General features: G+C 35.9%; 1 protein-coding gene across 5 annotated transcripts; it reads left to right on the top strand.

Annotated features, from left to right (window-relative positions):
* The first annotated feature begins 415 nt into the window (after positions 1-415).
* On the top strand, positions 416-24,084 carry LOC111160426 (MAP3K12 binding inhibitory protein 1). Of its 5 annotated transcripts, none has more exons than XM_022523565.1 (9): positions 416-516; positions 4,287-4,406; positions 6,185-6,409; positions 6,494-6,590; positions 9,092-9,157; positions 9,388-9,540; positions 13,596-13,693; positions 18,618-18,656; positions 20,374-24,084. In XM_022523565.1, the coding sequence occupies exons 1-9, from the start codon at positions 433-435 to the stop codon at positions 20,479-20,481; spliced, it is 990 nt and encodes a 329-aa protein (XP_022379273.1). In that variant the 5' UTR covers positions 416-432; the 3' UTR covers positions 20,482-24,084. The 5 variants fall into 5 exon arrangements, with proteins under 5 accessions (XP_022379273.1, XP_022379264.1, XP_022379255.1 ...); XM_022523556.1 differs by having other exon boundaries at positions 416-561; positions 20,377-24,084; XM_022523547.1 differs by having other exon boundaries at positions 416-561.
* Positions 24,085-26,118: the final 2,034 nt, after the last annotated feature.

The raw sequence follows: 26,118 nt of genomic DNA, 5'->3' as shown, positions 1-26,118 counted from the left end.
CCCCGACCAGCAGTCTTTCCTCAGACAACTCCACAGCGCCATGTTAAAATTCTAACTTTTAATTCAAAAATTTAACTTCTAAAATTCTAACATTTAACTTTAAGTTTCCTCTTACCAACGCTCATAAGGAACATCTAAAAATCAAGATAGTCTTCAGATGCTAACCCTCAGTAGACCACCGCTCCAACCACCATCCCAAATACTATACGCCAGCTTCGCTCGGGTCCGCAATTACCTGCTCCAAGTCTTTGGCGTGACGATATAGTTGCACCTGATTGGTGCATCGGCTTGTCAATCATAACGAGAGCTGGGTCCTCAAAGGCCCGTTCTAAATTAGACGCTGTGTTTTCACGTCATCTTCCGGCGACAAAAGCAGGAGGGGGGGCTTGTGAGCACAAGTTGGTGGTGGCGGGGGTAGCTTGCGAAGGTGTCATGGCTGCTGCCGTTGAGCTTAGTCTCTCGAGCAGTGGTGACAGGAGTCTGGAGCGGAGCTGCAGCCCCAATCTCTCCCAAGAGGTGCTCTGCGAAATCTTTCGCTCTCTGCATAGCCTGGTGGGACAAGTGAGTGGTGATCTGTGGGAGTAGCGGTATGGAAACTATCCGGCCCCTCCCCCCTTTTTTCCTCTAGCGGAGGCGGGGGGCTGCGGAGGGCTGCCTGGGACCTGGACAGTGTCTGAGGCCGGAGGAGGAGCCTGAACCCAGCCGTCTGCAGTCGGAGTGAGGATCGCCATACGGGCTTAGTTCAGGATGGGTTGCAGATCAGATTTCCTTGCAACTCTTCTCCCCAAAAGTGAGAGAGTATAGTGTAAGTGAAAAACCTGGCTCCGAGAAGAACATGCTTTGAGAGAAGGAATGTGTAAAAAGCTTTGTGGGTTTTGGAAGTTGCCCGGCGCTCACGATCCCCTTTCCTTCAGTGAATTCATTATAGAAATTGATAGGTTTGTACGATCTGAGAGTTTTGGAAAAGGTCTCTCCGCTTTTTTTTTTTTTTTTTTTGATGACTTGCTTTTAGGAGTCACTTAGTTTATTTCTTTTTTTCCTTCTGGATGTTTTGTGCATCTCTTACCCTTTCATAGAGGGAGGAAAATAAAAGGAATTAATGTAGATACTTCTTGCATAAAGTTGGATGAGTTATCCATGGTTGATACAGTTTGCATCAGACTGTTGTTTAATCGTCATTTAATTATTAACTAATTTAACTGGCTGATTAAATAGCTTCTGCAGAAATGTCATAATAAATTGGATTTAAATGAAAGTACTCCTTACACTCTATTCCGATCAAGTCACTATTTTGTTTCATGAAGTAAAATGGAAAGCATACTATAAATTAGGAACTTGAAAATAAGTTTGCTTGCTTTTAAAAAGGAAATATTTTCTCTTGTATCCTGGAATATTTTCCAGTTCAAAAAGTTTGTTACGGGGTTGGTACTAGTGCCTGTAGGAGGCACAGTGTTAACTTCCTTTATGAAGGCGAACATTTGTCTGATTTGTAAAAAATATATATATATTTTTAAAAGCCGTGGGTGGATGGAGAATAAATTTTTTAAAACGTTACTTCAATATTTTTAAAAATCCTAATATGTTTGTCATTACTCTAAGTTAAAATTTTGTTTGGTGTAACAACAATTATTAATAGATCTGCTAAAAGTTCTAACTTTTGAGCTCAGTTGTTTGCCACGGACTTACTAAAATTTTTTAAAGACCTGGGGCATTAATATTTTAGTTTTATCACCCAAGACCTGTAATAGTTTAGTAGTTTAAGAACGTTTTATGTGCTGGACATTAGAATTTTAAGGTTTATTTGTGTTTTAATGTCAGGATGAAAAAAGTTTATGCTCACCTATAATTTACGGAAGTTTTATTTTCAGTGGTGAGATTTTTTTTAAAGTAACATTAAGAAACAATTTAAACATTTCTTTTGAAAATTAAATACTGAATTTTTAAATCTCATTTACAAATCTTAATATATATATATATATATTTCATGATTTAAGTTCACTTATGTCACCTGTCAAAAATGTTTAGAGTAAATATTTGGAAAGTTTACGTGACACAGTAAAGGTACCATCTGTACAAATGTCAAGAAATTAAATCATTCTCATTAATTAAATACTAACCATTTTTATATTCTCTATATTTTGAGATGTATTGTTTAAAGGTAAGAATGAAAGCCACAATACTTATAAAATTGCCCCTGGAGGAAATCACTATTTACTTTTGCAACAAGTTTACAGGATGTTTTTTTAAAATGTAAGTTAAAAAAAGTTTCAATATGCCTAAATTTCATTCTGCATACTATCATTATATTGTTGGCTCTCCTCAATAGGAAACCTAAAACTGAATGTTAAAAAGTATTCCAGATTTCAAATTTATGGATTTTAACATTATTGCTTGCCTCTGCATGGCTCATTTTATCAAGTTGGAAGCATTATTTATTGTTAGCTTGGAGTTTCATACTAATTTTAAGTTTTTACTGAAAATGCATACTTCAATAGTCTATATTAATGTGAGACTAATACATTTTTGAGTGAATGATTTACAATTACAAGTACAAAAGGTAAAAGTGCAGAGAACTCATTACTAATAGGGAATTTGTTGAATAAATAGTTGGATATATTGGGACAATTTTAAAGTTAATCTGTATCATTATTATGTGGTTTTCTTAAAAAACCAAGTATCTTTAATTGTGTTTGAAAGGCTTACATAATTATGTTAAACTGAAAGGAAAGTATGATCCCAACATTACGGTTTATTTTCTGTAAGTTATTTTCTCTAGAAAACTTGATGCTTTATTTTGGTTAAGGATTTGTCTGTGTTATCCCTAAACTCTATCCATAAATTTGTTATCAACTGATTTTAATAGTCTTAGAGGACTGTAGAAGTGCAGTAATAGTTTACTTCCATATGTAAGTTCTTGTCTAATGAAATTTTTATGAGCATTAATATAAATTAAGATTAATGCAGTAATCTAATGTGAAACCGTAGTGATTATAAACTAATCTTTGCCAGTACAGCCTATCCGAAACTTCCTATTTCTTTATACTTATCTGATATGTACTTTAAATGTTTCTTGTCTTGTCTCATGCAAAGGGTGGTAAATTTTTGTCATATAGTATTTATTCAATACAGTGCCTTTTTTGGTAACTTTGGATCTCTGGTTCTTTGTACAGTGATTCATCTTTTTGTTTTCTAATCACAACTCATAACATCTATCTTTGAACTAATGTACTATTTGCCTTTATTTTGTTTTAGAAAACATGACTTTTAATAAAAGATTTCTGAAAAAACAATAAACTTAATCCTACCATGCAGTGTATCTTTATAGTATGCTATAAATGCATATCCCTAGAAAAGTTTTTGGAGTTTCACTTTTTTTTTTTTTTTTCTTTTTTTGGGAGGTTCACTTTTATTTGCTTGAAAGCCTGGAGTTAGAGGCTTTCCCTCTAAAATATCCACTGATTTTGATATTAATTTTATGTGTAGGTTCTTGGTAGTTTTCTATATATAATTTTATTCTAATAGGTCACACATAGCCAACTTATAAGAAGTTTTATATGACAAGCCCTCATACAGTATTAGAAAATACTTTTAGTGAAAGATCTGGCCATTTTATTCAGTCTCTGACCATTTATTTCACTATTGTGGAAGAGTATTTGTTTTTCACTTTAAATTTCCACAGCTAAATTTTAGTTTTTTATTTGAAGTAGATAAACATGTTGCCATTTATCCCTAGACTTTATAATATGTATGAATAATGTTGATTTTTAAATTATTTTAAAATTGTTTAAAGTTGAAAATAATAAAAATGTGATTCAGAAAACATCAGAGTAGTGATATATATCAGTTATGTCTTTGTGTACATATTTAACAAAAAGGAATGTTTATATCAGAAGTTTCATAAATGTGCCTCCCCTTCTGTTTAATGGTCTGAGCTAGAAGTACTGAATAGGGCAAGCCTATCTTGGCCCTCATCCAAAGGTTTTAGAAAATGAAGTATCAAAAAAGCCTCATCTTTCCATCTTTTGTGGATTGTTTCACCTGTAAGATGGTCCCATTACACAGACCCAAGAAATGAATTAGAATGAGAGGTCACTGGTTTTTTAATGAAGATTACACCTTTCTTGGCCCTTTAAAACGGTAATGAGAGCATTTTAATGTATCATTAAAAATCTGGTAACTTTGAGCTAAATAGGCATGTTACTCTAAAGAATATTATTTTTGTGACATCCCATATACACAGCTTAATCATGTAATTTTTGTGATGTTGCTCGTTTGCCCCTTTGAAGCTTAACCTCAGAGATGATGTGGTGAAAATTACAATCGATTGGAACAAGCTCCAGAGCCTCTCGGCATTCCAGCCTGCTTTGCTCTTTAGTGCACTTGAGCAACATGTTTTATATTTACAGGTAAATTTCTTGTTAAAAACATTAAGTCAGTATTGAGAATAGAAATTAATTATAGTTAAATGATAAGCTAGAGTATTTGTCAGTTCTGTCTTACCACTGTATTAACAGCGTTATCAATAAATGGTTACTTCAGCCAGATTAGATCCAAATCTGTTAATTTATATAGTGATCTGGACAGTCTCAGGAATATAGTCCGATAGGCCGATGTGGCTGTGAAGACTGAATGAATGCAGTTCTATTCAATTCTAGACTTGCACTGAAAATTCAATACAGTTGCATCTATGGTGGGTTATAATTAAGCAATAAGACACGGCAGGTGTGTGTCATGCTATGCTAATGATTCCATGCCTTGGGTGAGTTCGGAGGCTCATGGAGTGCTTTCAGTGGTTCAAGAAGTGGCATTATCCCAGCATGACACATCCTGGAGTGTCTATTGCAATTAAACAGTTTCAGCATAGTTTTTAAAAAGAAAGTAATTTCTGTGACATTAATGTCTCATCTTAGTAAGTAGCCAGTCACTATTTTATCTTTTCTTTTTCTTAACAGTTTGAAATAATTCATCCTCTATATTAGAAATCAACATTGAGTTATTTATAATAGTACTGTTATATTTTTTAATATTTCAGTTCAATAACTGAACGGTATTATGACCTTGCTGGTTTCCAATTGAACATCTCTGCAATTATAATTGTTGTTAAGTTTGCAGTTTATCTCTAACCAAAGTATAAAATATGAAGTGTCAAAAGGTAAGTGGAAGAACTGTTGGATTGGTCATTTTACTGCTATTAAGATGTTCTAAGGTTCCAGAAGAGTACTTGGTATAGTAAACAACAGAAGCAAAATTATAGGTATGAAAAAAATAACTGGAACATTGACAAGTATGGGTGTGTTTTGATTAATGGAATAAACATTAATTTTCAGCCCTCTGTTTAGTGACTTTATGGGAAATTTTAACTCTGTTTCATGTTGAAATAGTTAACCCTGATATTAATGGACAGAAATAATGAGCGATAGAACTCAATTGAGGCCTGATTAAGGGGGGGTGGTTTTGAGTAGTATAATTTACATTATACAATAGGGTTGTTTTTTGTTGTTTTTTTAACCCACTCTACTATAGTGATAGGCATATATCTCTTCCCAGCTGTGGATCTTGGTAGGTTTTTTTTTTCCCTTGTTCATTTTCTTTTTTAAAAATTTAATTTCATGACCCAAGAAGATATCTTGCCATGTCAGGAAAAGCCTAAGTGTTCACTCAGCATAACACCTATATATTTCATGTCTCTGCTCTCTCCTTCACTTTGGCCAACTGCAGTTTCAAGTGGAGAATCTCCAGTGATACAGTGATAATGCAGGGCTTTGCTGAGTGAGAGCACTGGCTCTCATGTTAAGGAGGAAAAATACTAAGCCTTAGTGTTCTGAGGAGGCATTTGAATGACATGTTAATTAAGTGGCATTGGTGCCAGAGGCTGAGGCTTTGATTTGGCACAAAATAAAAGATGAGTGACAGAATGATTCCCTCAAAGAAAATTTTAAATTTCCTCAGGTTTTCTTTATTTCTATCTTTTTTAAACAGATTTATACCAAATGATAATGGTCACAATAGCAGAGAACAGCAAACACTTACATGTGATCAGATCTATGTATACTGATATGCTAACTTTTTATATGTAACTGATATTAAATATTGCATTTACTTAAAAGAAATTTATATAAATGTTAAATGTATAATTAATTTTGATCAGTTTGAACCTCTGCAGATGGAATTCTGTTCTTCTCAGCCTTTTTTAGCAAAGCTGCAGCCTCTGATTAAAGAGGAGAATACAACTGTTGTTGGAGAGATAGAAAAAACAGAAACGGGGAACAAGAGTGAAGTAAATGCCAAATTTCCCATTAGTGACCTACAAGAGGAAGAAAAGCACAAAGATTGTGATTTAGGAGATGTGAAAAAGACACAGATCCATTATGATCCAGAAGTAGTTCAAATAAAGGCTGGAAAAGCAGAAGTAAGAAGGTTTTATTTGGGGGGGGGAGTATTATTTTAAATCTTATGCTCAAACTGTTAAAACATGCATACTTATTGTTTATAGATTGACAGACGAATATCTGCATTTATTGAACGAAAGCAAGCCGAAATCAATGAAAACAACGTCAGGGAATTTTGCAATGTTATTGATTGTAATCAAGGTAACTACCTGGAAGAAGTTAATTTTCATAGGATTTTAAGCACAGTTTTTAGAGTTGCTCTGATTTTTCATTTGTTTTTAAAAATGAATAACATTAAGTCACAATTTATTTCACAGGTTTATTTAGAGACTAAAGCAGTGGAAATTCTTTCTGTTTAGTAAGACTACATTGCAAAACGGGTTTCGTTTTGGTTATGCCAAAATCAAATAAATAATTGTGGACATAAAAGGGCTAATGTTTACCACAGGTGAAGATTCTTTTTTAAAGTTCCTTTGGGAAATGAAGATGAAGTATGGGTGGCAGCATTTTTCAGTCTCACTAATAAAAAGGAACTAAACTATATAAATTTTGAGCCTGTAAATGTATTTTTGAAATTATGTTAATATATAAGTAAACTTAGTAAAGTTAATACTCCTCAAGAGGGAGCAGTTTTCTCACTACTCCTGAGCTTTCTGAAATGTTTTGTCATGATAAAAGCAATCTGTCATCAAGACTATGGTGTCTTACGCTTTTTTCCTTTTTCTCATAGTGTATACATTTGCTATTTTTCATAAGATTCTCCTTTTCCTCTCTACTTGATGCTGTAGTGTAGTTACAGATCTGTATGTATGCTGTAGAATACAAAATAGTGCAAAGCACTGGCATAGATCTTTCTCAGGCATCATAGTAATAATCAGAACAAGTAGTTCTTAGAAAAAATTATGGAAAAGAGTTCCTAATTGGAATGAACATTTTTCATGTTGCCTCTGACATCTCTTAGCTAATTATTATGAATACAGAATTGTCAAATGAACCTAGAATTGACTCTTACATTGGTATACTGATTCTCTTAATAATGAAATAATACAGGCTCAAGTGGGTCCTAAATTCAGCCTTTTCTGCTATTAACATTATACATGCGTAGACTTAGTATTATTTTCCTGTTAGCTTTTCAGAATAGGTACAGTAGTGGCACAATCTCAGGTACTACAATCCATCCAACTGCAGGCAACCCATGAGAAAGGGTTTGTTGAGGGAGCAAGCACATGTGTCACTAATGTTATTCCTCTGTTCTCCCTGCTAACTCTATTATTATAAACCACCAGGGGATAGAAATTGACAAGAATTGAAATGCTCAGCAGGATTCCTTGGCCCATTCAATCCCTTGCTGGCTCAAAACAGTGCTAGCAAGAATTGCTGTGGAGAGTGACTAGCACTCACACATTCACTGTCTTCACACCATGCTGAATTTCTCACTGATGGGTCAGTTAATCTATATACTTGGAATATAACTCTGGAATGGATGATAGCTTCTTTTTTTAACCCTTAGCCCCATGAAATGGGAGAAAGAGAATGGAGAAGTGATGGCCCTTTAAACGTATATTGAGGTGTCTCAAAAGAAAAAGGAAAGAAGAAGAAAATGATTCTGTTTAGTACCTATATATAAAAGATGAATTTGGAATTATGTTCACACAGTTTGATTTGTCAGCAGACCTATTTAGGAAACTCAGACTGAAAAAAAAAAAAACATGAATGTATTGTAATGTGTTAGTGTATTCCTTTGATACCTGTCAATCTGACTTAAGTATAAACAATAGATTTTTTTTAAATTCCATAGGGAAAAAATTTTCTTTCAGTATCTCTTTTACCATCTATTTTTTATTAAAAATCAAGGGAATTTTTCAGGAAATTTACTGCAGTGCATGGTTTTACTTAATGTCATTTTAAATATTATGAAACATTTTTATATTATGTTAACATTTTTCCAGTTTTCCCCCGGGTTCGTAATTTATCTCTTGATACCTAATTTGAAAAAAAAAAAAAAAATACACTTTTCAACTTAGAAAAAAATTGGAACAAATTTTTACAACTTATTTTTCCTACAATTGCATTTTTTGAAAAGAGTGGTCTGGAAAGAGATAGCTAACTTTTGGTAGAGATTTTTTTAAATTAGCATTGGAAACCTAAGTAAAGTGGAAAAGTATGTGTTATTCTTGAGGTTTTAAGATCTATTTTTGTGTGGAGTTCTGAAATAAAAATGTGTTAAATGTATAATTAATCTTTATTAGATGATCCTTAATTTGATCAGTAAATAATATTAAAATGCTGAATTTTTTAAGGTTTTTCAGTAAAAGTAATGAGTTAAATTTATTTCTATGATGAAATAAATGGAATAATGTCTCTTTGGCATATAGAGAATTAAGTGCTCTCTATAAAATATTTTCTCTAAAGACCCAGATGGTTTGGGGGAATATTGGTATTTATTAAAAATTAAATTGTGCCATTGAGTGCTAAGGACTTTTCTGTATGCAAATCTGAAGATTAGGTAAGATTAAAGATTATAAATTTTAGAGGGGGAAGTTCACTGTATTTTATCCTGTATGAGATGGTGATTTAATTACTATTATTTAAAATGATAATTCTCTTACTAGTAGTATGTTAATATGAATTATTAGGAGTTTATCAAAATCTCATACATTTGAAGTTAAGAATATACTTATACTCATCTAAATTCTCCTTAGAAAACAGTTGTGCAAGAACTGATGCTGTTTTTACTCCTTACCCGGGATTTAAAAGTCATGTAAAAGGTAAGAACCCACTATATATCTTCATCATTGACAGAAGCTTGTTCTAAATTATAAGCAAAATGAAATAGATATCACTTCCTATCTAAATTTTGTATATTTTAAAACAAAAAGTCTTGCCTTCTTACTTGGGTTGATGGTCAGATGGATTTTATGAAAAGAATATGAAATACTGTTAGAATTTCTGACTTTTAAGCCTATTAAATTTATATTTCAAAAGTTTCTTAATATAGTTTCTAGAGTTGTGAATACATATGGACCACAGACCAGACCTGAAGGAATTCAGGGGTCAGGTCCTAAACCTAACAGCTTGCTCCGAGATTGTGGCAATCAGGCTGTCGAAGAACGACTACAAAATATTGAGGCTCACTTGCGATTGCAGACAGGTAAGCAGAGTGCTGGGTGGTGCCCCATAAATGTACCTTGGCAAATAGTTAAACTCAGTTTATTTAGTTACAGAATTTCCATTGAGCATCTGCCATGTACAAAACATTGTTCTGGTTGGTACAAAAATGAATAAGCGTAGCCCGTACTCTCAAGGAATCTACAGTTCATGTGTTTATGCTCTTTTTCCTACTCTTACACTTCTCACCAACTTGAGACTGTTAGTAGAATGGGAATAGATTCCAAGTAGATCCTGACATTCTCAGTTTATTAAGTCACAGCTGAAAATTAACATAATCTTTTTCCTGCCACCAATTTCATAACTTAATGACTGTGTCTCATTCTTATCACTCACTGTGCTAGGTACAAAGTATTGCTAAGTGTGATCCTAGTCCTCAAGGATCTTTCAGTCAGGATAAGCATATATAGATCAGTAAATGCCTTAGAGGAAGTGAACTAACATTTATTGAATAATGCTAAGTGCCAGTTACTCTCAGAGTATTATCCCTGTCAACTCACTTAATATTTAACAGTACCCTTGTGAGTTGTTGGTGCCGTTATTGTCAGATAAAGAAAATGAGTTCAGAGACCTCAAGCCATGCCCAAGGTGGTAATGACAAGTAGGAATCAAACCTCAGTCTTAACTGTCTGCAAAGCCTGAGTCTCCCTCCCCATTTAGTTACCAGATCCTGTTGATTCTATCTTCTAAATATTGCTCAGATCTACCCACTTCTACTTCCACAGCTACTACTATAGTTGAAGTCACTGTGTTCTCTACCTCGGACTGATGAAAGGATATCAGTTGGTTGCTCTGCCACTAGACTTCTTCCTCAAGACAAATTCTATACCAGTAGCCAAATTGCTTTTCCTGAAGTTCTGATTTGCTGATCTTGCCACTCCCCAGCTAAAAATTCTTTCGTAGTTTCCTGTTACCCTTATATGCATACCAAACTTAGTATTTATTCATTCATTCCACAAAAATAAGCCAGGTGCTATTCTAGGCACCGGGAATACATGTGAACAAAAATTCTAGTATATAAATTATATGTTACACAAGAAGAGCTACAGATAAAGCAGCTTGATAAAGTGAAGAGAAGGGATCTTGGGATGGGAGGGGATTATAATTTTAAGTGGCATGATCTACATCTATAGTTCCAGCCCCATCTCTGGGCTTCCTAACTTCCACTCATTTTGCTGTCCTAGGGCCCTGACCCAGGCTTTCTCTCCTGCCCACACTTTCCCCTCTTGATCCCAGATGATACGGACTCCCCTTTCTTGTAGTCTCAATAGCACTTGGTACTCCCTGTCATCCTTTATAGCAGTTATCACAGTTGCATGCGTTTAATACCTATTTCCTTTGCTAGAGAGTAAGGTCTGCGAGAGCAGACAGTCATGTTCATTAACTTTGTGCTTGTGCAGTTTCTGGTACAAAACAGGTATTCATGAGTTTTTAAATGAACGATTGTTCATCTCACCTTTTCACATCATATGCAAAGTACAGTGGGTACACAAAGTTAGTGTTTAGCTCTCTCAGGGGAAGTCAAGAGATGGTACCCCTGGTAAAGTGACATTTGCACTCTTGAAGGATTAGTTGGGAATTTTTCAGCAGGCAGGAGCAAATTATTCCAAAAAGAGGGAACAACATCTGCAAAAAGCACTGAGGCACATAAATTAAGGAATTTCTGAGTCCAGTCTCACTGGAGTATTTCCCGAGTGGAAGTAGAAGAAGATAAGACCGAGAAAAACTTCAAGGGTAATAGAGGTTAGCATTAAAAATTAATCCTCTCCCCCATAACGAAATGCATTTTTAACAAAACAACTGTATAAAAAGATGGACTAGCTTATTAAGTCTAACAGTATCAGGGCATGGTGACTCAGTCGGTTAAGCGTCCGACTCAATTTTTGGCTCAGGTCATGATCTCAGGGTCATGAGATTGAGCACCGTTGGGTTCTGCACACTGGGCATGGTGCCTGCTTGGGATTCTGTGCCCCAACCCCCGAGCCACCTCTCTTTTCTTTCTGCCACTCCCCTCCCTCCCCCGGCTTGCACGGGCTCTCTCATTCTCTCTCTATATATGTATTTTTAAAAGTCTAATAGTATCAAGTAGTTAATTATGAAAAATATCTTTTGAATGCCTGCTGTGTGCCAAATGCTGTTTCAGACACAAGGGATACTTAAATGATATAGTTGCAGTCCCTAGCTTCAAGAACCTTGTTACCTGGAAGAAAGAATAATATTGAAGTAGAATGTTATGGTGCTATGAAGTAAGTGTATATGGTGAGGCACAAGGAGCCTCCATGTGAAGGCATTTTAGGCAATGCTCCACTGACTCAGTGAAGCTTGAACTGGCTCTTGAAAGATACAGAGATGAGCCATAGAGCATTCTAGGTAAAGGGGGCAGCAAGAGCAAAGTCAATTAAATACATTACTCATTTTACCTTACTCAAGAGTAAGAATGACCCAGATCCTGAAATAAACATTCTCAAAAAAGAAATCTATTTCTAGAGTTTTCATACTTAACAAGTTGATACTTTTGATAGGAAATTTGCCCATATGTTTTAATTGCATAATGATTATCTAATTATGTATTCAGTCAGTAAATATTGAGCACCTGTGTAGTTTGTGAACTGATGGTTCCTAGGTTTGTGCAGTGCACAAGGTGCACAGCCATACCTAATGAACAGAACAAAATTATGCCCTCCTGGAGCTTATATTAAAGTGGAGAAATGGGCAATAAATTAAAAAAAAAATAGGGCTGTCAGGTAATAAGAATGGTTTGAAAAAAAAATAAGAGAAAGGATAGGGATTGCAGTGGGGTGGGATAGGTGGTATCATTAGTACTTTTTAAAGGGTGGTCAGAGAAGTTCTTGCTGATAAGGTAACTTTTGAGCCCAGACCTGAAGTTGGTGAGAGCAAGCCTTGTGAATATGGAGGTAGAGGAATCACAGGTGTGAGAATACTCGGCCTACTTGAGTAACAGAAAAAAGGAATCAAGTGGCTAGAATGATAAGGGTATGGAGAGAATGTCCAAATTGTGGAGGACCTTGGATACTACTGTAAAGGCTCTGGTTTTTAATCTGAGTGAGATGCAAAAGTACTAGAAGGTTTTGAGCAGAGAAATGACACTCTCTGACTTTTACATTTTAAAAAGGGTCACTGCTGTATTGAGAATAGGCTATGAGAGCAAGGTAGAAACGTGGAGACCAATTTGGAGATGGTGGTATCCATAAAGAGATGGTGGGAGTCTAGACAGAATGGTCATGTTGTGGTGTGAGAAATAAGAGGATTTGGAATATAATCATAACCTGAAATTTGAGTAACCTTAATTCATCTTCCCCCTCCACAGAAAGGTTGTTAGGTAAGAATTATGATGAAGCTCCTCTTTAATATTATTTTAGGTTAAAGGAGGAAATGGGGCATGTAAGGAGAAACAGAAATTAAAGAAAGTGATAAATACATACAGCAGTCACTGAATTGGGCTGTTAGGTGTCCCTATGCATTTTCCTCTCAAGTAACTATCCAAATCTATCAGAAGTACACACTGTTCTATACAGGAACTCTTCAGTAGCTTGTAATGAATTTACAAGTAAAACTGGCAAAATAGGAAGCATAAATGGGGCTGGAGGAGAGGTGCAAAAGAATACTACACCCCATGGTGTATAATATTGAAAATGTGAACTAAGGATTTCGTTTTATTTTACTCTTGTTCATTATCTTCTCAGGCTTAAATATTTCCCATTCCTCTGCATAAGTATCTTCTTTGCACGTTTGTTTGTTTGTTTGTTTGTTTTGTTGTTTTTTGTTTTTTGTTTTGGAGAGAGAGAGAGAGCAGTGGGAGGAGCAGAGGGGGAGAGAATCCTGAAGCAGATTCCCCACTGAGCAGGGAGCCTGACACAGGGCTTGATTCCAGGACCCTGAGATCATGACCTGAGCCAAAATCAGGAGTTGGCTACTTAACTGACTGAGCCATCCAGTGCCCCTGCATGGAATTTTAAGAACAGAATTTGTAAGAAGAATTATTCAATAGTATTTCAGAATTTTTTTAAATGTATTTAGGTGGTCCAGTGCCAAGAGACATTTATCAGAGAATTAAAAAACTTGAGGATAAAATCCTGGAACTGGAAGGAATCTCTCCTGAATATTTCCAATCTGTAGTAAGTATAAGTGTCCTTTAAAAAAAACTATATATCTATCTATATATAGAGTTTATTTTGCAATGCTTCATCATGTTCATTTATCTGCTTACAGGTGAAACGCCATTTTAATAATTCAACAATGAACATAGTCCTACGTAGGGAGTTACCTAGTTTTTAAAAAAATTGTGATTCTAAACATTGTATTATTTGTAGACTCATTTTTTTTTTAAAGGGGTCCTTTTATTATATGTTACCCAGATTCTCAAACTTGAGCCATAATAAATCAGCCTAGGTAGTTGTCAATCCTGTCACTATGAACATGCCGTCTTGTAGAACAAAGGCTTCCTCTGGGACCCTGCTCTGTCATTTACCCTTCTGTCTCTTTAATCCCTCCCTGTCCACAGATTCCTTCCCTCAGCTCACACATGTTTGCATTCTCCTCCATACTAGACAAACACCTGAATCTGCCACCCTATCTTTTTCTTTACCTTAACCACCAAACTTTTTGAAAGACTAGTTAATATTTGTCTAATTCCTCATTCTAGCACTTATTTATTCATTCATTCTTACTCTCTTTTCCAGAGACATTAAGAAACAATGTTGTGCTGATAAGTGTCTCTCTGTCGCATCAGCAGGTTTTAGACAAGCGATCCTGAGCTGATTGTGTTATTTTCCTCAGTCTTTTGGGGTGATTATACATAACACCTGCCTTTTCTGAGGATTGGTTTTCTTTCTTTCTTCTTCTTCGTTTTTGATTATTTTTAAATTTTATTTCTTTATTTTTGGTTTTCTTTCTTTTTTTAAGCAGCATCATATTAGAAAACTAAATCATGTAAAAGGGAACAAAATTTTTTAATTTACTAAGTTTTTAGTGAAAATTTTACTAAAACTCCTATCTGAAAAACTATGTAAAGTAACTCATTAGCATGAATCATTATAAGTCACTGGTAAAAATAATTAAAATTATTTTAGGTACACCAGCAGTTTTTCTAAAGTGGCAAACTGGGTATTAGAGTAAGGTACAGAAAAGAAGTATTTCCAGATGAATAAGGCAGGTTATATAACAAAAGTGAGCAATGAAACCCAAAGTTCAAAAATTTAGAGAAAGAATTTCAGTGATTTATTCCCCTCAAATGAGGTTTACTAAGTTCTAAGGGCTGAAGCAAGGATTAAATGAGATAATACCAGTCAAGCACTTAGCACACTGCCTAGCACATGGTAAAACCTCAGTAACCATTAGCATTTATTTAGTTTCAGAAACCACGAATGAAGTAGCTGCATAAATGTAGATAAATCATACAGTTCCTCTGGCTCTCAGTTGTCTAATTTAGATTTCTTGGTTGTACTAAGTAATCACAAAGGTCTTTCAATTTTAGGATTATTCTTTGAATGTATCTTCCCAGAAAACTTGATAAAGTATGCTTTTTCTTATAACAGTCTACTATACATTGTTCCCATTCAAGCTGCCTTCATTAAGTAATCCCTAGGCAGGTTACTTTTCTAGTTCAATTTCATACTTTGTTAATGTAGTCCTTGTTAACGTAGAATTGATCTTACAAGAGAGTATCACAGTATTAGATGCCTCCAGAGAGATCTTGCTTCTTCATTAATCTCTTTCATTTTGACTTACAAAGCTTAACATCTACCTGTTATTGAACTTGGTTAGCAAAAGAACAGCCCTTCAAATCATTATTTTGTTTTGGGGGATCTCTTATACACAGCATAAAATGTTTAGACTATTTGGTTAAAGGTAAAATAGTCAGATTATAGAGGACCTTAACTGCTATACCCAGAAGTTTAAAATATTTAAAGTTTAAATGCTGTTGAAAGCATTTGAGCAGGGAGGTAACTTGAGCACATTATTTGGAAGATTTATCTAATACTGTTCTGGAAGGTAGATGAGAAGGAAGAGACTAAGATTAAGGAGACAGTATTATACTAGCTTAGATGTGAAGTGAGATCCTGAACTAAGGACAAGAGAGAATAGAAAAGATTAATGCAAGAGATAGTAGGAAATAAAAAGTTGACAAATACTGATAATTGATTGGCTGTGGAAAGAGACATAGAGCAAGGGTGAATCCACTTTCTGATTGGGAAAATTATATACCATCATTGACAGAAATAAAATCTGAAGGAGATACTTGGGGAGGAAATGTGAATTTAAAGTCCTATCAGGATATGCAGATAGAAATATCAGGTAAGTTTTTCAAGAGTAGGACTTGTATAATTGGGAGAGTCTGTAGAGGTGATGGTTAAAACGCAGAATAGGTAAGAACACTAAGACTATCAGAGGCCTGAAGTCTGCAACTCAGTGACTGCCTAACTTCAGCAGCTGGCAGCATTACAAATGTAAACAGAATTGGCCTGGATGTGTTAGGTTACCATACCTGTGATAAAACTGGTACTTTAAAAAAATATTTCCAATTCTATTAACAATATATATTTTATTAGAAGGATCACTTTTGGATTAGTATTGGAAATGACATGTCAAGTCAATAGTGAGCTGCAAGAAAGCACAAAACACTGAAAAGCTTTAAAATTAACTCTGTCCTCAAGGCCTCTGAATAAATATGGCACAGGCCCAAAGGGAAGGAAGATCTCATAGTCACCCTGCATAAGAGAATGAATGTGCCATCTTTAGGAGCTACACTCTTTGCTTGCAGTAGATCCAGTGCTAGGAATGTCCGTGCGCACGAGAGGAGTTCCACACATACCCTGCAGAGGATGTAACATGTAATTTACCACTCTTACTATCCTCATGCTAGGAGTACATGTGTGGCAATTACACATTTTTACATATCTTTTAAAGGTGTGCAGAAAAGGCTATATAGGCTGTACAGTCTTCTAGCTTCTAAAGTTAGTAAGGAAAATTTGAGCCCATTGAATTTCTTAAGGATTGAATTTTTGTAGAAACTGAATTCTGAACTCTAAAAAGATTTTAAATGAAATGTGTTTAATTCAGATTGAAATGTAGGTGAACTCTAAACACAGGGAAGACTCATAGTTGAATAGAGATTCATTATTATGGGTAACGTTAAACCACAGCATATGAAAAGAGAAAAGCTGACAGGAAAAATATATAAATTGTATTTGGTTCATAGAACAAAAGCAGACTGACTATATGAATTTCTTTTCAGTTATGAAACACATAAAACTCCAAAAAAATGTATATAAAACAGGAATTATAACAAAGATTAGTGTTTTGTTGCACCTTTTCATGTAATCATTCTAAAGAACTTTACTCTTCACATTTAACATGGAAAGACTTGAATGTGGTAATGTTTAAACAGTTTTAAGGGCATGACTTAATAAACCATTTAAAACATACAATCCTTATGAGTTATTTCCAAAGAATTACTTACTGATTTTAAATTATGACCCTTGAAACAGTAAATATAACCTGCTTCACAAGTACATTTTTATAGCACTTTGTTCATTTTGTAGCATCTATCACTTATATGTTTACACATCTGTTTTTCACACTACTTTTTGAGCCTCTGAAGGGCAACTATGTGTTTGTCTTTGAACACATAGACCATAGTAGGCATTGAATAAATGTACAAATGAATAGCATTTGGCTGATAATTCACTGTCTGACTTTTGAAGGTCTGTTAACTTTCTTCCAAAGCACTGACTAGGTAGAATCTTAGCTCTAGTCTATAATGAGGGAGGGGAGAGTCAGCTGCATGTGCACACGCCCACATGTCCAAGTACGTGGTGGGCCTGAAACATGAGGTGAGAGCTGGATCTGGGTGGAAAATTAAATTGCAAACATATTTTGGAGGGCCTTGAAGGGCACACTAACCAGTTTGTAATGCCAGTGTCACTAGTGCACAATTAAGTTTCTGAGAAAAAGAAACCTATAATTTAGGTTCCTGTATGGTGGCATTATGAACTCTGAGTTGGAGAGAGATTAGAATCAAGGAAGATAGTTTAGGAAACATCATTGTCCACACTGGGGAGAAATGAAGATCTGAATCAGGGTGGTGGGATGGGACTCAAAGGGAGGAAATATTTAAGACACTACACCTAAAATAAGCCCCAAAGACCACATTTTACTGTTTTCAAGGTACTGAATCATTGGTGTCCTTATTCTCCTGATTCTGATACTTCTCAGTTTGGTTTTGTGATATGTTAATAATCTGATTGCTCAGTGACATGGAAACTATCAGTATCTTATAAACAGACAAACAAGGGGAAGTATATTTTAATCAGGTGTGTAAAAAGGCACCTCTTGGAAAGGTAGAAGACTGAGAAGCCTTCTGACTAAAATTAAACATTAAGCCCTTAACCTGCCTATGGGCCCCATCACAGGTAGCCAGATCAGTTTGGCAAAGGAAGGAAGCTGTTTATATAAGCACCTTTTCCCCCATATTTAATAATTCCAACACTTAATGATTTCCCACTTACTGTAACTACTGATAAGAGGCATATCTTGAAACTCTTTGAAACACTTTTTGACACAAAAGGAAATGTGAATTTTTACCTTCCCTTCTAAATCCCAGTGGTCAGAAATGTTCATGAGAACGTTTTGCCGCCTACATTGGCAGTTTCTTTGTCAAATGTACCAATATGCTAATTTGCTATTCCGAAGTTTGTGGTTCTATGAGACAAAGGACAAAATCTAAAAAAATTCACTTGGTCAGGGTTTAAAAGGTTCAGCAGCATGTCAGCGAGAATGTTGTCCACTTATGTTACAGACATTTTTACTCAAACTGACTTAAACAGTGCTTCAGTGTTACTACTATATACTTTTAATATCATTGTTTGGAGGGGACCTTCCAAGACACAAGAAGGCAGATGTCAGTGGCAGCTAGTGCTTGCTGAGACTTACGGGCTTTGTTTCTGCCAGGGTTCTCTGTATTTTGTTCAGTAGTCTGTAAATGAAAATTGTGTAGATTTTCTAAGTATTGATTGCTTACTTTTTTCACTTTTAATCTAGAGCTTTTCTGGAAAAAGAAGAAAAGTTCAACCACCTCAAGTAAGTTACTGAATTCTCTTTGTGGCTTCTGAAGTAGTTTGATTAGTTTTACACCTCCCTTATCAATAAAAGTTCTTACTCTGGTTACTTTTAGATCATACCTGGCATTTAGGACTGGGGGAAAAAAGGGGGGCAGCATAAATTTATGAACTTGAATTAAAGAAATAATTTTATTTGAGGGGCATGGAATGATTCAGAGGGGCCAAATATGAAAGTGTCTATCTAGCTGTTACTTGGAGCAAAATGTATCAGTTACAAAATGCTGAAAAATAATAAATGCTCAGGTGATTTACCCCCCCCTTTTTAAAGATTTATTTATTTATTTGAGATAGAAAGAGAGCACAAGGAGGGGCAGAAGAGGAGGGAGAGAGAATATCAAGCAGACATCCCCCACCCCCTCACTGCTGAGAGCAGAGTCCAGAGCCCTGTGCCCATGAAGTTTGATCTCATGACCCTGAAATCACATGAGCTGAAACCAAGAGTCTGACATTTAATTGACAGATGCCCCAGTGCCCTGCTGCACACCCCCCCCCCAACCTTTTAAGTAATCTCTACACCCAGTTTGGCAGTCAGACTCAGGACCCCTGGATCAAGAGCTGCATTCTCTATTTACTGAGCCAGCCAGGCATCCTGTCCCCCTCCCTGCTTTGCTGACACTACTAATTAGCATCTAAATAAAAAAAGGGTGTTTGGGCGATGTTGACTTCAGCCCACCACTGTCCATAGTACTACTATATGAATTAGTTGAATCTTAAATAGTGAGGTTCTGGTAGCTATTAATGGCAGTAATGTGAAATTAAAGTTGGAGAAAACTTTGAAAATTTTATTTATTTGTTTATTTTTTCCTTGAAAGATTTTTACTTATTTATTTGACAGAGAGAGAGAATACAAGCAGGGGGAGCAGCAGGCCTGGGGAGAGGGACAAGCAGGCTCCCCACTGAGCAAGGAGCCCGATGCAGGACTCCATCCTCGGACCCTGAGGTCTTGATCAGAGCCGAAGGCAGATGCTTAACCCACTGAGTCACCCTGATGCCCCTTTGATTATTTTTTTAAAGATTTTATTTATTTTATTTGACAGAGAGAGATCACAAGTAGGCAGAGAGGCACACAGAGGGAGGGGGGAAGACGGCTGCCTGCTGAGCAGAGAGCCTGATATGGGGCTTGATCCCAGGACCCTGAGATCATGACCCAAGCTGAAGGCAGAGACCTAACCCACTGAGCCACCCAGGTACCCCGCCTTTGATTTATTTTTTAAGAGTAGCATACTACTTATTTTTTTAATTGTAGAATTTTGAGTATATTTTTGAGAGCATCCATTTTTTCCAGGAGAGTTAGTTGATTTGCAGTTGACCCATCAAAAGAGAATTTCTAGCAGTTAAGCTAATCCTAAAGTTTAATTTTTTTACTGCTGATTATGAGAATAGTTGGTTAAAGAAAAAGTTTTTACAGTCCTTTCAGAGAGTAGAGAGGTCCAGATCTTTGTCATCAGAAAAGAGAAAGAAACATTAAGTTATTAAAATCAATAACTTAATAACCTTAGTTATTTTATTCCTTTAAGTTTATGATATAGTCAACATATATAGTTCAGTTTAAAAATTATTCTTGTGAAGGAAAAAAAGGACATTTACCATATTTTAGATATAGTTCATTTAGCACTTTATCTGCATTAAGATACTTCAGAGTCCTATTCAGCAATCTGTATTCTTGTTGTTTACAGCAGAACTACTCACTGGCTGAACTTGATGAAAAAATTAGTGCCCTCAAACAAGCCCTGCTCAGAAAATCAAGAGGAGCAGAACCCCTGGCTACTCACCACCTTCCATGAAAAACTCTTCTCATTCTTGTCATTTGACTTTTTTATATACGTGTAACTTACCCTGCAGTTAATTCAATGGCTGTGTAGTCATCGGTGTAGCTTCCCTCTGAAGGCAGTGTTTCTTTTCATGTGAGTCCACGTGCAGCACGTTACCTTCAGATATTCCAGTGGATTTTGAAATGGTTAGGCAGTAAAAACAGCATTGTCAGTATGTGTTCCCTTCTGTTTTAAAGGAGGTATTCTGGAAATTGAGAAACTTAAATTGAAAGCACATCTGTGTGTGTGTGTGTGTGTATACCACAGAAAGCAAGATTTATTTTGAATAATATTTAAAAGGACTTTATATTTGTAACATCAGCGTTAACCAGTTCATTAGTTTAAATCCAACTTTGTACATAAGAGGCATTCACAAAAATTTATCAACTGAATATTAAATGAATGCATACACTTTTTTTAAATGTCAGTTTTAATGTAAATAAACAGTAGATCCCACCTTTATTCCCTTCCTGACTGTGTGTCCTTGAGCAAGTTAATCTCTTTCTACCTTAATTTCCATATCTACAAAACGGCAGTAATAATAATAAAACCTAGAGTTGTCATGAACAGGTGAGATCATGCATGCACAGCTTTTGAAACTGGCCCAAGGGAAGTGCTCAGTAAATGTTAGCTGTTACTACTGTATAAAACCAAGTCTGTCTTTGAAAGTCTTTAGATGTCATAAATGTCCCGCTCTCAAGAGCCTCACTTTTTTAGTGTCCCAGTTATGTTAGTGTATGTATTTCCGTAGTTGCAAATTAAACATTTAATAAGATGCAGCTACAGTCAAGGAGCAGATATTTAGGTCAAGAATTGTTTGGCTGAAGAGATCAGAAATCTACCTAAAATAGCCTGTAAATAGGAAGTTGTTAAAAAGAATCAGAAATCTGGAATTTAACTGCAAGAAGTATAGCCAGACATTGTGGTGTCTAGGAGGTCACCAACAGTTCATCTCTTTCTCTGTGTCTGCAGTGGCCTCTGGCTGTTTCTATGACTAGTTCTGTCTCTGTCTCCTACCTTCCTTATTTTTGCTCGCCCTCTTCCTGTGTCTCTTTCCCTCTCTCTCTCTCCTTTGTTCTTTTTCTCTTACACCTAAGCATCCGTGCGTCTGGTTTATTCTATTTGGACTGATTTCCTCTGAAGGCCTCTACATTACTGCTTCTCCACACAGGGCAACATGCTAGCCCTGTCTCCATAGCCTTGGCATTCATGCCTTTGAGTTGCCATGGTGCAAACTCCGAATCCAGCTCTGTAGAACCTCACAACTCCACTGACCCACTTACCTCTTGGTATCTCTTAGCTCAGCTCCTGAGACTGAAGCTCACTCAGCATGATCAGGGGTCTCAGGCAGTTGTGGCCAGGATGACAGGGCAGGACCTTCTCACAGAAACAGGCAATATGCACACGACCTCACGCAAGCATTTGCAGAAGCCTTGACAGTGGAGTCACCTGGTAGAAAATGGGGGCTTTGGAATCATTCCCAAGAAGTGGATGTGGACTAGGTATATTCCCTGAACATCTTTATTCTCTGCAGAACAACTCCTCCTTCAAGACACAGTCTCGCCTAATGTGATCCAGTTTTAGAGGTGCAGCTACAAGCGGCTGCTCCTCAAGTCTCCAACTGGTTGTTGTAATCACCATCCTGCCTGAATGACCTCCTCTGGGTGTATCAGCACATTTTACTACCACCACGCCAAAGATACAATAGGAAAGACGTCATAAAAATGATCAATTAGAAAAAGAGGTTGACTTAGAGGTAGGGAAAAAAATCTAGAAAAAAGGATCAAATAGTGGTCACTAGTCTGCCATTAAATAAATGTCCCCAGTCTGTTTCTTGACCCTCTTGGCAGTAGAATAAATTCCTAAATCATGCCTCACGGTCCCAGGATCTGTCCATTAGAAGGATTTCCTTTTCCCATCATCCTTCAGACCTTCTGAAAGGCATTAGAGTTGACCTCTCTCCACTTCAGTAAGTATTGTCTGGGAACAGCAACCTTTCTACTTGAGTCAGAACCTCCAGAAGAGACTAGGACCAACACCATATTGTTGTGAGTTGGTATAGGTGCCTTGTTCTTCTGATAACTGCCCCAGAATTTTAGTGAGCTTTCAGTCCTTGTCTTTCTTGAGTAGTACATCCTTGACTAAAAGGCAATGCCAGGAATTTCTGTGGGGTTAAGCCTGCTTCCTTGATTACCAGGCTACCTAATGACCATTCCCTCAGGTTTTTTGTTATTTTGGCTCTTCTTACACCCATTGTTCTTAATGGCTTTGTTCTCAAGAGAATAAAGGAGGCAAAGTGGAAAAAGGCTGCAGAACAGAAAGCACTTCTTCCATAGTCTAGCCCTAAAAATCCCTTCCCTCCACAGATTACATTCCAATCTAAGAAAGCGATTTACTAGGGGTCAGGAGTTAGCATGGGTGATAGTAATCAACATGTTTATCCTGCAAAAAAGGGCTAGGTTTCACAGACTATTGTAGCTACTGCTAGATATCTTCAATTGCTAGGCTCCTGAGCCCTGAGCTTCTCCAAATTCATGAGGAGTATCTGAACCTCGTCTTCAACAGTCTTAGTAGAAAAGACTTCCCTTTATGAAACAGATACATAAGCCCTGTCTTTCCCTATCTGCTTTTAGCCACACAACCTGGTATAGAAGACTTTTCACCACTGCATTTTAATCACGTCCATAGGGAATTAACCCATTCCTACATTTCGACATTTGACAACTTTTAAATCTGAAGCTTTGTCTTTACTGACATGTGGTTTGGGGTCCCAAGAGATTTGGGACAATTGCTTAGCTACTGTGCTGTCTCTTACCTCCATTCTACCAGTTTTCCATGAAGAGGGAATCCTTTCTGTCACTCCTGTCTTTGCACCATCCCTCTGCCTGTCACAGTTAGTTCTTCCTTTTCACTCAGAGTCTGTTACTTGCAATCCCATTGCTAGCACTAATTTCTGTTTTAGGGATTTGTTGTTTTCAAAAAACAGAAACCCAACTCTAACTTAAGTAAAGGGGTGTTATAAAGAATATGAGTAATTAAAATTGTAGGAAGTTCAGCCAGATTTTGTCACCGTCTCCCCCTCACTGGGTCATGTTGCCTGGATTCTGAATATCCTTTTCATTTTGCTTGACCTCTCTGAAAATGTCTTCTTTTCTGCTGCTTTGCAGTCTAGTTTTGCATAAGACTTTGAGGTCTGTGGTGCTGCTATCTCTGATCTAGCTCTTTGGCTCTGGTGCCCCATACTTATTATGATTCAAAATCTGAAAAAAGAGGAATTTATATTCAAAACTGTCTACCCCTGCACCAATTACCTGTGGCCTGAGTGTTAGGATATCCAAGAACAAAAAGAGGCGAGGCACGTGCACCCAGTCCTTTGAGGAATGAGGGGAACTTCCGGCAAAGAAAGCATGGGCCAAAACTCTGCCCCTGTGACCCAGGCTGATGAAAAGTCCTGTGATCCAAGGCTTTATAAAGTTTTTAGTTCTCTAGGAAATACTCCCCCACCTCCATGACTTTATCTGAGATACTACGTGGGTCCACTGAACAAAATTTTAGCTCTGGGTTTCTTTTTTTGAGCAGTTCTAACTTTATAAAGATTGGTATTTCATGACTTTTAGTCTTAATATTCTCCAATGAATAAAGAGAAAATGTGCTTTTAAAAACAGAATAAAATATCCTTTAATTCCCATATAGGTCCACTGGACCCTTTTATAACTCTAAGATACATTATGGGATCTCAGTGATTTAATTCTTCCTACATATTTTCAAATATTTTATTTCATCATCCCAGGAATTATTTAATCATTCCTAATCAATTATTTCCAACTAGACTTTAAAAGACTAAAATAGTAAAGAAATGGAAAAATGATGGAATACCCTAGAAGAAGAATGTAATAGTATGTAATAGTAAAATAAATGATCATCCTTCAGTTTTCATATAGCATCGCCCGAAGTATTGCATTATATTTCAAGAAGATATAAAAATTTGGAGAGACACCATCTTTAGAATTTATTGTTTTGGGTTTTTTTTTTAAAGCTTTTGGTTGATTATAGTTAATACTTTAGAATTCTTTGTTTTGATACAGTGGCGAGTAGAAGGAAATTAACAGAAGAATTTCTACAGTTATTAAAGGAATCAAAAAGTAAATGCAAAGAGACAGAGGGCAGTACTTGACACCCTAATAATGCTGATGAGATTGGCATGCAAGCAAAATCTCAGACTATGAAGTCTAGGTTGTATACTCTGTTTTTTTTTTAAATTATTTTTATATTTTTAGTACATTCATAGACTGTATATTCTAAATCGTTTTCTCAAACTTAAGAATGGATGAGTGAACCATATATTTCTAAGAACAGTTAGAAAATCTGGTATTCTTATCCACTTATTCAACAGGATGGGCTTCATCATGCAAATTTTACAAGGACCTGGACCATCTAATTTTGCTAAATGGGCGGTGTGGCTATATTCTTTCACTTTTTATGATGTTTATGCACCAAAATTTACTTGATACAATTTTTTTTTTTTTTTAAGGAATGCTTATTTATTTTTAAAAGATTTTATTTATTTGACAGATAGAGATCACAAGTAGGCAGAGAGGCAGGCAGAGAGAGAGGAGGAAGCAGGCTCCCCGCCGAGCAGAGAACCCGATGCAGGGCTCAATCCCAAAACCCTGAGATCATGACCTGAGCCGAAGGCAGAGGCTCAACCCACTGAGCCACTCAGGCACCCCTACTTGATACAATTCTTAAGTTGAAAAATGCTGAAGACAGCTATGTATACAAAGGTGACTGAAAGGAAACAAGTGATGTGGAAATGAAAATATTACTGGACTGGTCAGTGACATTGCTTATAAATCTAAAAATTAAAATGTTTTGAAAAAATTGCCATCCTTCTTCAACAAAATCATGTCATCAGTTTTGCATTTTCATGATGCAAGTGTAAGAAGAACCAGCAGTATAAATAAGCTTGAACCTAATAAAAATGTATTTGAAATCTGGAGTTACTATTTATCAGCTGGATATGTTCCAGGTTCACACATGGCAAGTGATGAGTGGTTGGTCACATTCAACTGACATTGTCTATATATATATTTCATTTCACATATACATACACCTCTAAAATGTGTGTGTGTGTGTGTGTGTGTATATATATATAATATATATGTATGTATATATGTATCTTCAAAGCCAAAATATATGAAATAAAAATTGTGTTTACAGCTTAAATTCTTATTAAAGTTCCTAATTGAACTACCCCCTTATACTTGGTAAATTATTCATTAAATGAATTAAATATATATATATATTTTTTTATTTGAAGATTCACTGGACCCAGATGGTAAATGCCAATGACTATTTTTCCTGGTATATTGAAAGTTAAGCTGCATTTTTAAAATCTGAAGATCTTTGTAAAATTCATATATGCCTAACAATTTCTTATAATGATACCAAAGTAAAAAAAAAAAAAATCATATACATAGGCAAGGGGCAAGCTAAAATTACTTTCAAAGATTTAATTTTTAAAAATGGTTCCAAGAAATTTAAGACCTATGAGATCACTTCCTCACACACTTCTAGGAAACTTTAGTCAAAAGGAATGAATAAAACTGA

This window comes from Enhydra lutris, unplaced genomic scaffold (genome assembly GCF_002288905.1).
Source record: "Enhydra lutris kenyoni isolate GAN:26980312 unplaced genomic scaffold, ASM228890v2 scaffoldscaffold4, whole genome shotgun sequence".
In the NCBI taxonomy this organism is placed as follows: Eukaryota; Metazoa; Chordata; class Mammalia; order Carnivora; family Mustelidae; genus Enhydra; species Enhydra lutris.
Note: the sequence above shows the minus strand (reverse complement) of the source record. Positions and strands in the feature narration are given on the sequence as shown.